General features: G+C 43.3%; 1 protein-coding gene across 3 annotated transcripts in view; it reads right to left on the bottom strand.

The window, feature by feature from the left end:
* Positions 1–781: 781 nt before the first annotated feature.
* LOC106607203 (collagen alpha-1(XI) chain) overlaps positions 782–13157 on the bottom strand; it is an 86593-nt gene continuing 74217 nt past the window's right edge. For 2 of the 3 annotated variants that reach the window (XM_014203913.2, XM_014203916.2), the window contains 11 exons: positions 12784–12837; positions 12576–12683; positions 12254–12307; positions 11861–12076; positions 11713–11748; positions 11222–11275; positions 10686–10995; positions 8887–8999; positions 8385–8453; positions 3839–4072; positions 782–2968 (listed from right to left, as the gene is read on the bottom strand). In XM_014203913.2, the coding sequence (XP_014059388.2) occupies positions 2822–2968; positions 3839–4072; positions 8385–8453; positions 8887–8999; positions 10686–10995; positions 11222–11275; positions 11713–11748; positions 11861–12076; positions 12254–12307; positions 12576–12683; positions 12784–12837 (1395 nt within the window). In that variant the 3' untranslated portion in view covers positions 782–2821. Of the gene's footprint in view, positions 2969–3838; positions 4073–4102; positions 4245–8384; positions 8454–8886; positions 9000–10685; positions 10996–11221; positions 11276–11712; positions 11749–11860; positions 12077–12253; positions 12308–12575; positions 12684–12783; positions 12838–13157 lie in introns of those variants that run through there. The other variant, XM_014203915.2, reaches the window with a different exon arrangement.

The following is a 13157-nucleotide window of genomic DNA, read 5'->3' as shown; positions in this document are numbered from 1 at the left end:
GAGAGAGAGAGAGAGAGAGCATGTATTATGTCTGAATAAAAGTGAGAGAGGAGAGCCAGCATGAGGAAGATTTGACAGTGTGTTTTTGTCACATAACCAGCCAACCAGACAATGTTATAGCAAGAGCCAACAATACGGCAGTGTCTGTTCTGTGTATCTTCCTTTCTGCCCTCTATCCCTCTCTATCCCTCTCTATCCCTCTCTCTCTCTCTCCCTCTCTATCCCTCTCTCTCTATCTCTCTCTCTCTCTCTCTCTCTCTCTCTCTCTCTCTCTCTCTCTCTCTCTCGCTCTCCCTCTCTATCCCTCTCCATCTCTATCCCTCTCCCTCTCTATCCCTCTCTCTCTCTCTCTCCCTCTCTCTCTCTCTCGCTCTCCCTCTCTCCCTCTCTATCCCTCTCCATCTCTATCCCTCTCCATCTCTCTCCCTCTCTCTCCCTCTCTCTCGCTCCCTCTCTCTCTCACACATACACACACTGGACAGTTGTGGGAAAATCTCAATGGCTGTGTTCCTTATCCAGAACTGTTTCATTACCCCCCCGGCTAGCGTCTCTCCGCTGTTTCCCTCTGGAGGAATGAAACACCAGCTAATTGAAATAAATTAACTGGGAATCCAATCAGAGTTGATTACATCTGCTGTGGTGGGATGTTGATTGCGGGCTCATTGAGTGAATGTTGCAGAACTAGGCGGTAATGAAGAGAATTGTTTGTCTATTACACTGAGTGATGAGAGGCCGATACAAACAACTCTCTCTCTCTCTCCCAGATACAGCCTAGTCTTTATAAAATCGTTTTTTTTTATTCACTTTTCACAAACACATTTTCATTCAGGCAACAGATTATTATTCGTAATCAAGTCCTTAGAATAACTGTACAGTATATAAAATGAGTAGAACAGATACTATACACAGGGTGTGGCTGGACAGGGTGGGGAATTTTACTGTAATTGTTTAAATACTAAAAGACTGTGAGGAGGAGTAAGCTGGTAAACTGCCAGTACTGTTTATGGAGACCAGCCTGCAGGTTATGTTGGAGAGATGTTGTAGAGATGTAAAGGCACTACGTTGTAACAACGGCTGTCTTGGGAGTTTTAACGCTTAAAGCGAAAACGTGGAACTTACCCCTAACCTACCTCTGGTACTGTAACCTGACTACCATACAGCAGGTTAGAGTGTGTGTACTGTAGTGTCCAGTCCTACAGTACGATATGATACTCCCTGGCTCAGAGAGCATTCCTTACCCATCATGCATGGCTTTTGGAGCACCAATAACTTTTTTTTGCAACACCCTTTTTTTGGAGCACCCTTTCTCTCTCATCCTGACTCAAGACACACAACAACACAAACGTAGTTGACACAAAACAAAAACATTTTCTTTAGCACCACACATCATAACAAAATACATCATAAAAATGAATACACACATAAAACAAATAAACAAATACATGACTGAGGTGGAGAACAGAACAGTGGATAATAATGGTACTTTTTAAAAGATATGCGAAATGCTTCTTGATGTAACAGACAAATGGAGGACTGGAGAAAACACTGTTCATATCCTTTTTAAGAACAACATGCTCTGAAACTCATCCTCGGGCTGAAACAGCTCCAGCTCAACCATTAAGGCCTGGAATACAGAATGCTTGTTTTCCGTAATAAAATGGACGCCAAACTGACACAAATAGGAAATGAAAACACGGAAGGCCGGAAAGTCATATTATCAACAGGCGTGCAGAGTAAACCAGTCCGATAAGGAAAGCAACCTTCTCCATTCAAGTAACCATTGGGCTCAACAGACTACTAGTAACATGGTATTGCGTGCTCTTCTCAAGGTCATTCAGTGAGTGATCTGCAGTTGAAGGGAAAGCACTGAGCAAAGATATCATTTCTATCATACAGTATGTTCAACCTTCTAACTAACACAGGGAATGTTGACAGATGAAATAGACTAGTATGGAATTGACATGCTACTGATGTAGGGTCTTAATTCGATCACCCTGTTGCAATGCAGGAAATGTAAAACTTGTGGTGTATTTGTAATTTTTACTTTGAAATTTCAGACTTGATTTTCCCTTATGAAAAATGTATCAACCCCTACAAAAATGTCCATTCATTATAATCCACATAATAATTCACATTTCCTGTTGCTGCAGGATTATTTTCCTGCTGTAGCAAACTGTCTCAAATTAAGATCCTACAACCGTAGATATTGCGGTACACCACCAGTTAACAAGAACTAATATCCTTATACTGCAATATGATATTATCCTACTGCAATCCAGGCATGCTAATGAGAATGCCAGATAGTGTCTCCTGCTAATTCCACTCCACTCTCATCATAATCCCTCAGGTAGCAACTCATCTCATCTGCATCCCAGGCCTGGCAAAGACAGTGCCACTCAACTAACCCATACCACAGATGACAGGCTAACCCCATGCCTCAACATGGGATGGATCTGCCTGTATTTTTAAATTGGTTGTTGTCAAGTGGAACAAGAGACTACTTCTAGCAAATCTAATTACAGCACACTCAAAAGGTGAGCGAAGAAAAGAATGATGATAAAGAAAAAAACACCACACATTAAATCTATCTAATTGGATGAATTCCCTTTGATAAATGTGCTTTGTTCCTCCTTGCCTTTGCTCCTCTACTTGCCATTGGTTGTTGAGAGTCTTACAACATATGCCACAAACCCACCACATATACAGACATATAATAATAAATATTGCATGTGGAAACAACAGTGAAGTCCAGTTTCTTTCATTGGTAAATTGTTGTGCAGGTCAGTTCCGGTCATTCCTTAGTTGGTTGATACAACGTTAGTTAACCGTTGTAACATACTGGTCCCACGTGGAAGCCAAACTTTTGGTTGCTGCTTCCAAAGTCTGAGGGGGCCACGTCTATGACTGGCAGCAGCTCTGCTCTGGGGGAGTCGATCTCCAGGACTGTCCACTCCTGTCCCTTACGGAACTACAGCAGAGACAAAGAAAAATACAGCAGAGTTGAGGATACACTGTGCCTGCTACCTTGCTAGCTTTCATTCTAACTTCGATCCTATCTATACCATTGTCACGTCCTGACCAGTATAAGGGGTTATTTGTTATTGTAGTTTGGTCAGGACGTGGCAGGGGGTGTTTGTTTAGAGTGTTTCGGGGTTTGTTGGGCTATGTTCATATTTAAGAGGGGTGTTTGTTTAGAGTGTTTCGGGGTTTGTTGGGCTATGTTCATATTTAAGAGGGGTGTTTGTTTAGAGTGTTTCGGGGTTTGTTGGGCTATGTTCTTTGTTAGTCTATTTCTATGTTAGTTCTAGTATGTCTATTTCTATGTGATGTTTATTGGGTGAACCTTCAATTGGAAGCAGCTGCTCCTCGTTGCCTCTAATTGAAGGTCCTATTCAAGAGGGGTGTTTTTCTATGGGATTTGTGGGTAGTTGTTCCTTGTTTAGTGTTTGTTGCACCTGACAGGACTGTTTCGGTTTGTTCTTTTTTGAATACGTATTTAGTTGTTTCTCCTTCTTCAAATAAAAAGAAGATGAGTATACATATTCCCGCTGCATTTTGGTCCAATCCTTACGACAACCATACTCAGATATCATATGATGAACTGATCGTGACCAGCTGCATTGCCTTATCGAATCAAACAGCAGCTGACAAAACATTGGTCAAAACATTAGCATTGGTCCAAAAATTACCATTGGTCAAACAATTTGCATTTGTCAAAACATTTCCATTGGTCAAAACATTTCCATTGGTCAAAACATTAGCATTTGTCATAACATTAGCACCAATTACATTATTTCAGTCATTCATTCATTTTCCTTTGTCTCTGCATGGCATCTACCTGGCATCCATCGTGTGTTGCCTGGATGAAGGGGCTCTTGGCCTGGCTCATCTCCTCGTCGTTGCTGCCCCGGAAGCGTATGGCGTGCTGGTGGCTGCGGGTGGCGCTGTCGAACCAGCCGGCAGAGTTCTGGCAGGAGTAGGTGAAGGTCTGTCTGGCCGTGGCACTCAGCAGTTTCAGGAAGGTCAGCTGGACAACGTGGACCGGGTTCCCATCAGAGTCACTGTACTGTAACTGGACCAGAGACACACAGCATATCAGAGTCACTGTACTGGAACTGGACCAAAGAGACACAGCATATCAGAGTCACTGTACTGTAACTGGACCAGAGACACACAGCATGTCAGAGTCAATGTACTGGAACTGGACCAGAGACACACAGCATATCAGAGTCACTGTACTGTAACTGGGCCAGAGACACACAGCATGTCAGAGTCACTGAATGAGAACTAGACCAGATATGAACCACATATTAATATGGACCACTTGAAGCAACCAGGCTCCCATCAGAGTCACTGCATGAGAACTGGACCAGGGGAAAGAAACAACTCTCAATGACCATGTCAGTCACATATTGAATGTCCAGAACCAAATAGCAGTGCCAATGCATTGGTAGCAGAGCATCTGGTAAAGCACTATATATAGTTGAAGTCGGAAGTTTACATACACTTAGGTTGGAGAAATAAAACTCGTATTTCAACCACTCCACAAATATCTTGTTAACAAACTATAGTTTTGGCAAGTCGGTTCGGACATCTAAGTCATTTTTCCAACAATTGTTTACAGAAAGATTATTTCACTTATAATTCACTGTATCACAATTCCAATGGGTCAGAAGTTTACATACACTAAGTTGACTGTGCCTTTAAACAGCTTGGAAAATTCCAGAAAATGATGTCATGGCTTTAGAAGCTTCTGATAGGCTAATTGGCATCATTTAAGTCATTTGGAGGTGTACCTGTGGATGTATTTAAAGGCCTACCTTCAAACTCAGTGCCTCTTTGCTTGACATCATGGGAAAATCAAAAGAAATCAGCCAAGACCTCAGAAAAAAATTGTAGACCTCCACAAGTCTGGTTCATTCTTGGGAGCAATTTCCAAACGCCTGAAGGTACCACGTTCATCTGTACAAACAATAGTTTGCAAGTACAAACACCATGGGACCACACAGCCGTCATACCGCTCAGGCAGGAGACGCGTTCTGTCTCCAAGAGATGAACGTACTTTAGTGTGAACAGGGGCGAAAATCTGATATCAACTTTGGGGGGGACAATTACATTACATTTTCTCAAGAGCAATTCCTGAGGGGGACACCAAAAGTAGTGCTGTAACACATAGCCTACATTGTAATATGGTAAATGTATATTGAGGAACCAAAGAAATAAGGTGTTTGCCGTACTCCTAACTACCGGTACCCAAAACTACACAACTATTCACAACAGCAATACCATTGCCTTTAACAAATCTTAGTTCAGTCACCAGTTTAAGTTGAGTGGGGGTATCCATGGCATTTTCCAATTATGTTCCTATTTTACAAGTAAAAAAATGGAGAACCTTTCATAATGTTGCCAAACAAAGACTCAACAAACTTACCTGAGACTCCCTGTCTATGCCAGTCTGTCCCTGCATATCTGTCCCCAACTCTGCTGTCTGTGTGCAATCTGTTGCCTGCTCTGCCTAATGACATCATTGTGAAACATTTCCATTAGAATTTCATTTCTTTCTTATGAACATTTTATCAACTAGTCTTTGAGATATTAGGCTACTAGGATTCTTACTTTGCGTTTTGGTGTAGTGAAAAATACTCTGATGTCCGTCTTTTATTTTTCTGCCATTTTTCTACCTGGCTGGCTGGCTACACACACACACAGTGTGTAGGTTATTTACAGTAGGAGATGGGCTTCTATCATCTTATCTTTTATCATTCTATTTGGGCTTCGATCTAAAAGGTAGCTAGCAAATGTGAAACGGATTAAAATGACAAGAGTTGACAGCTGTATGAGTTCACCATTTACATAACATATGCTGCAACCTTTTGTAATTTTAATAGTTTGTTTCACATTGGCTGGCTTCCAACAATAGCTGAATTTGCAAAGCTAGCGAGCACCAATTCAGTTTCAGTGGTGTTTGCTATAATCTTTGCTACCTGGGTTAAATCAGTTTATCGCTAACCTTATCACAGGGACTTTGAAGCACAAATTTACGTCATCTGCATGCTGATCTCGGAATAAATTAACCATAGCAAAGATTCCATCTTTGACGAGGCCACATAAATGGAATAGGTACTAGCTAGCTTAATAGTTAATATTTGCGCGCTAGCTGTGCATATTCAGCTAGTGTGTGTGCGCGATTGACTGGATTAACCTCACGTCAGTTACGTTCATTGAGTGCCTTTCAGACAGTGGCTACGACCCCTCTGTTACCTTGCCAGTGGATCAAACCATTGTGAGGAAAAGGGTGGGGGGGTCGCAATCTTTTGAAACTTAAAAACGCGCTGTTAAGTGTCTTTAATCAGCACAATTGCTTTCATTGCGTATTATTAATATTATTTAAATTACATAGTTATGTTTCAGTGATATATTGAGGGGGACAAATCATATTTTTCCCAGGATGGGGGGGTCGTGTCCCCCCCGTCCCTCCCGCGATTTCCGCCCCTGAGTGTGAAAAGTGCAAATCAATCCCAGAACAACAGCAAAGGGCCTTGTGAAGATACTGGAGGAAACAGGTACAAAAGTATCTATTATCCACAGTAAAACGAGTTCTATATCGACATAACCTGAAAGGAGGCTCAACAAGGAAGAAGCCACTGCTCTAAAACCGCCATAAAGAAGCTAAGGTTTGCAACTGCACATGGGGACAAAGATACTTTTTGAAGAAATGTCCTCTGGTCTGATGAAACAAAAATAGAACTGTTTGGCCATAATGACCATCGTTATGTTTGGAGGAAAAAGGGGGAGGCTTGCAAGCCGAAGAACACCATCCCAACCGTGAAGCACGGGGGTGGCAGCATCATGTTGTGGGGGTGCTTTGCTGCAGGAGGGACTGGTGCACTTCACAAAATAGATGGCATCATGAGGAAGGGAAAATTATGTGGATATATTGAAGCAACATCTCAAGACATCAGTCAGGAAGTTAAAACTTGGTCACAAATGGGTCTTCCAAATGGACAATGACCCCAAGCATACTTCCAAAGTTCTGGCAAAATGGTGTAAGGAAAACAAAGTCAAGGTATTGGAGTGGCCATCACAAAGCCCTGACCTCAATCCTATAGACAATTTGTGGGCAGAACTGAAAAAGCGTGTGCGAGCAAGGAGGCCTACAAACCTGACTCAGTTAAACCAGCTCTGTCAGGAGGAATGGACCAAAATGTACCCAAGTTATTGTGGAAAGCTTGTGGAAGGCTACCCAAAACGTTTCACCCAAGTTAAACAATTTAAAGGCAATGCTACCAAATACTAATTGAGTGTATGTAAACTTCTGACTCACTGGGAATGCGAAGAAAGAAATAAAAGCTTAAATAAATAATTCTCTCTACTATTATTCTGACATTTCACATTCTTATAATAAAGTGGTGATCTTAACTGACCTAAGACAGGGATCTTTACTAGGATGGATCAAATGTCAGGAATTGTGAAAAACTGAGTTTAAATGTATTTGGCTAAGGTGTATGTAAACTTCCGACTTCAACTGTACATCCAATCTATAATGGCTAGGGCCAGGAGTTTTTCCATAACCAAATAACCTGGGCAGGAAAACCAAGCTGACAGAGTGAATGCTGGCACAAAACCAAGCTGACAGAGTGAATGCTGGCGACAGAGCACTATATCCACCCTGGTGAACAGAGGAAGGAAGGCTAGGAACAATTGTGTTACCATGAACCTTATCTCTCTCTTAGAAATCTCAAACCGTGTTCCATTAATAATGTAAGAGGAGAGGAGGGGACAAAGGTCACAGTAATTCGCCTCGATAGTCAAAATAAGTGAGAGAGAGAGAGAGAGAGAGAGAGAGAGAGAGAGAGAGAGAGAGAGAGAGAGAGAGAGAGAGAGAGAGAGAGAGAGAGAGAGAGAGAGAGAGAGAGAGAGAGAGAGAGAGAGAGAGAGAGAGAGAGAGAGAGAGAGAGAGAGAGAGAGAGAGAGAGAGAGAGAGAGAGAGAGAGAGAGAGAATGGCATGGGTGTGAAAGAGTCCATGAAAGGCATTGGACTGGCAGAGAAGTGATTATCTTTCTGTGTTAAGAGATGTCTGGTCAGGTGCACATGAAAGACCAGTGCTCAGAGCTCTGAATGCTCTTAAATGAGAGCCCACTGCTGCCAATAGGTCTGTGTGACTCACTCACGACTGCAGGCAGAAAACACAGATATCATACATGGGTACATACATTAACACTCAATTGGACAGTGGGTTCAATCATGCACATGCTCACACACATGCACATCTACTCAATTATACACATGATTATTATTCAAATGCACTCCCATTGAATTAATATAATCTGCCTGGTGTTTGGAAACATTTAAATGAATGGCAGCAGTTGAAAGTGGTCAGTACCTGTTTGCCTTTCCTGTATTGGCTGAACCAGCTTCCTGGCTTCTCTTTGTTCCAGGCTGCTAGCTTCACCTGTTCACAAGGATAGAGAAGGAAACAAGGAGTCTCTGTAACACAGGCTTCCGAGGATGTACAGATCTGGTATCTTAATTTGATCACTCTGTTGTTGTGGAGAATGTTCCTGCACAGCAGGAAATACCAACTGTAATGTATTAAAGGTTTTAAAAGGCTTCTAAAGTTTGTAATTTCCACTTTAAAATTGATTTGCCATTATGAAAAATGTAACAGAAAATGTATCAACCCCTAAAAAATGTCTATTAATTATAATCCACATAATAATTCACATATCCTGTTGCTGCTGGATTATTTTCCTGCTGTGAAAAATAGGGTCAAATGAAGATAGTGCATCTGTAAGACACCAGTTGATCTGAGGCCAATGAATATGTACTGTACAATGTTGTAGTTAGGTTGATGTGAGCAGACATCAAGGTAGTTTGAGACTCACAGTTTCAATCCTCTTGTCAGGGTAGAGACAAGTCTCTCCCTCAGCGGTGAAGTTACAGAAGACCTTGATGGAGTCCCTGTGACATCCCTGGTTGGGGTCGATCCAGTATTCACCTGGGACAGGTACAGAGACAGAGACAGCGGTGTCATTTCAATACGGGACAGCAGATCAGGCAAGAGAAAGGGGAAGACATGAAATCATAGAGTATGTATGATGTAACAGGTAATTATCCTGTCTATTGGAGGATTTGGTGGCTCATTTGCTCAATCACATACAGTGCCTATAGAAAGTCTACACCTCCTTTGGATTTCTTCACATTCTATTGTGTTACAAAGTGGGATTAAAATTAAAATATACCTTGATTAGATAAATATTCACCCCCCAGAATCAATACATGTTATAAACACATTTGGCAGCGATCACAGCTGTTAGTCTTATTCGGTAAGTCTCAGAAAAGCCACACCTGGATTGTGCAATATTTGCCCATTATTCTTTTCAAACTGCTTCAAGCTCTGTCAACTCTGTTGGGGGTCATGGCTAGAAAGCAATTTTCAAGTGTTGCCATAGATTTTCAAGCAGACTTAACTCAAAACTGTAACTTGGCCACTGTCTTCTTGGAAAGCAACTCCAGTGTAGATTTGGCCTTGTGTTTTAGGTTATTGTCCTGCTGAAAGGTGAATTTGTCTCCCAGTGTCAGGTGTAAATCAGACTGAAGCAGGTTTTCCTCTAGGATTTTCCCTGTGCTTCATTCTGTTTCTTTTCATCCTGAAAAACTCCCCAGTCTTTGGCGATGTCAAGCATACCCATACCATGATGCAGCAACCTCCATGATTAAAAATACGGAGGCAGTGACTCAGTAATGTGCTGTGTTGGATTTTCCCCAAACAGAAGGCTTTGCATTTAGGCCAAAAATATGATTTCCTTTGCTGTGTTTTTTTGCAGTATTACTTTAGTGCTTTGTTGCATATATATGCATGTTTTGGAATATTTGTATTCTTCTTTTCACTCCGTCGTTTAGGTCATTATTGTGGAGTCACTACAATGTTGTTGATCCATCCTCAGTTTTCTCCCATCACAGCCATTGAACTCTGTAGCTGTTTTAAAATCCCCAATGGCCTCATGGTGACGTCCCTGATCAGTTTCCTTCCTGTCCTGCAGCTCAGGTCAGAAGGACGACTGTATTTTTGATGTGTCTGGGTGGTTTAATACATCATCCACAGCACAATTCTTAACTTGACCGTGCTTAAAGAGATATGCAATGTCTGTTTTGTTATTGTTACCCATCTACCAATCACTGCCCTTCTTTATGAGGCTTCAAAAAGCTCCCTGGTCTTTGTAGTTCAATCTGTGCTTGAAATTCAGTAGTTGACTGAGGGACTTTACATTTGTGGGGGACAGAGGAAGGGTTAGTCATTATTTCACACAGAGTGAGTCCATAAAACTTATTATGTGATTTGTCAAATTTGACTTCTGAGCTAATTTAGGCTTCCCTGAACTAGGGAGCTGAATACTTATGCAACAACTATATTTTAGTTATAAAAAAATAATCAATTAGCAACAAAAAATATATAATTTTCTTTTCAATTTGACATTATGAAGTATTTTGTGTAGATCAATGACAAAAAAAATACAATTAAATCTATTTCAATCCCATCTTGTAACGCAACAAAATGTGAAAGAAGTTCAAGGGGGTGTAGATTTTCTATAGGCACTGTACATGTTCACGTCAATAAGAGTGCCAATGCTGGGTGATGAGGGGAGATCTGTGTGATACGAGGGTGATGAGGTGATGTGCTGACCATCTCTGTAGCCATGCTGGATCATCATGAGCTCCTTGCAGGTGCGGGCGGGGCTCTCAAAGGTCCCCAGGGGCTTCCTCATCAGCTCCACCTCTGTCTTCATGGAGGTGAGGGAGGCAAACACCTCCTCCATGCCCTCTGCCTCCTCCAGCATGGGCTGGTCTGCCTGCAGGAACACCTCCTGCTCCAGATCCATCTTCATCTCTACCTCCTCGTAGCCTCCTTGCACCATCCTAGAGTGCCTCTTCCTCTTCCTCCGTTCCTCATGGTCTCTGATGGGCAGCGGCTGGACCATGGTGGCAGGCGGACCCTGGAGGGAAGGAACACAAGTGGAAGACAGATGACAAGAAACAACAGTGACTGGGAGAGGCAGAAAAAAAGAGAGAAAGATGGGGGGAAGGAGAGGCGTGGAGGTGTGTGTGGTTGAACAACAACAGGCGATGAGACTAAAAAGAGGGGACGGAGAGAAACAGAAAGAGAAAGGTGGGGTGGATAACAAGTGTGGAGGTGGGGAGGTGTGTGTGTGGAGGACTTACAGGGGGTCCGGGGGATCCGACGGGGCCAGTGTCTCCTTGGGGTCCGATGGCGCCCTGAAGAAAAGAGTGGAACAAAATCCTGCATCAATCCTCCGGTCACCTGGAGCGATTCTCACACTAGTTTGCCAAATCCCTCTTTGATCCTGGCAGATATGGTTCTAGGGTTTATAGGATTATCCAGCTCTGTGCATCAGCAGTCTGTGGCCAAAGCCCCTGCTCTCTACATGACACACTATGGTACTTTTCATAACATCACACCACACCACTATATCCTATTATAATACACTCTACCCACAGGAACAACACATCACTGTATGGGCCAAAAGACATTTTAAAAGCACATGTAGAAAATTAGGCTGAACGATGGTTTATTTGGCAAGGCGAGATAACGGCTTGTCTGGCAGCATACGCTCCTGGCAGCTGCTAGCTATAGGCTGGTGTGTAAGGAAAGGAATGACAATGTGGAGATACAGTCAGATGACTGGACTCACCAGGTCTCCTTTGGATCCTCTCTCACCAACTACACCCTAAGAGAGGGAGAGAGGTCATTTTGAAATAAGAAAAGTCATATCAGAGTAAAGCAAAGCCAACTATGAAGACTTGAGTGGGGTGGGGGACGGAGGAGGAGGGGGCACTTACAGAAAATCCAGGGGGTCCTGGGGGGCCGGTGGGGCCAGGGAGGCCACCCTTACCCCCGTCTCCTTTGGTTCCTTGTGTGCCCTGATTTCCGGGCAGGCCTCTGTCTCCCTTCTCTCCCAGCTCTCCTGGAGGTCCGATCAGACCGATCAGACCACCGTGACCCTTATCTCCCTTCCTGCCCGGGTCTCCTTTCAAACCTGGCAGTCCTGGGGGGCCCTGGGAACAACACAAGATCACATTTACACTACATGGTTACACATGGGTGAAAAAATATAATTGACGTATCATTGGAATTGACCCTATCAAGGCTACCTACCATATGTTATGTGAAAGAGGGGCAATAACAGTACAGTAGGTTGACATATGAACATGTAATATGCATGGGGATCTTACCATGGGTCCAGGGGGTCCCGTCTGGCCTGGGGGGCCATTTAACCCTTGCTCACCCTGCAAATGAAAACACAAATAGAGGTTAATCAATTAGTGAAGGGCTCCAGCATTGACTGGGGTTGCTGAAGGTCATATGACAACATGTCCCCAAGCCTTGTTGCTGGTTGTACTGAGATGCACCATGTATGTTGATAGTAAACCAATGACAGTTTATACTAAACTAATTAGGGAGACATGATGAGTGGAGCAGCAGAGCCACAGGCTACAGTAGAGGGAGATGTCTGTTTGAGTTAGAGTAAGGAGAGGAGAGGAGAGGGGGACTCACCCCGGGGCCTGGGATCCCTCGGAGGCCCTCTGGGCCAGGCTTCCCTGAATGTCCCTGGGGCCCCACTGGCCCTTTCTTCCCCACCAGACCCTCAACCCCATTGGTCCCCTAAAGGAAGGAGAGAGAGGAACAGAATGACATGGTGGTGAGGAAAACAAAATATTTCATGAATGAGTTGAGTGTTGTTGAGTGTTCCACACATCCTTACCTTTGCTCCCTTCATTCCTTGTTTCCCTTCTTTTCCAGCAGCTCCCAAGTGGCCCTGGTGAGAGAGAGAGAGAGAGAGAGAGAGAGAGAGAGAGAGAGAGAGAGAGAGAGAGAGAGAGAGAGAGAGAGAGAGAGAGGTGGGGGAACATGAGGACAGAGTTTCAGCTGCTGAGGACAATACCTGAGTGCTTAAAAGCCTTACACTGCTTTTGTTCTTCTAAAACAGATAGAGGTCAATAAAATCCCTGAAGATAGCCGAGTCTGTAGAAATATACAACAATAAAGGCATGCACGCAAGCCCCACACACACTCTCTCTCTCTCTCACACACACTCTCTCTCTCTCTCTCACACACACACTCACACTCACACACACA

This window comes from Salmo salar, chromosome ssa06 (genome assembly GCF_905237065.1).
Source record: "Salmo salar chromosome ssa06, Ssal_v3.1, whole genome shotgun sequence".
In the NCBI taxonomy this organism is placed as follows: Eukaryota; Metazoa; Chordata; class Actinopteri; order Salmoniformes; family Salmonidae; genus Salmo; species Salmo salar.
This window is presented reverse-complemented; position numbering and strand designations above follow the sequence as displayed.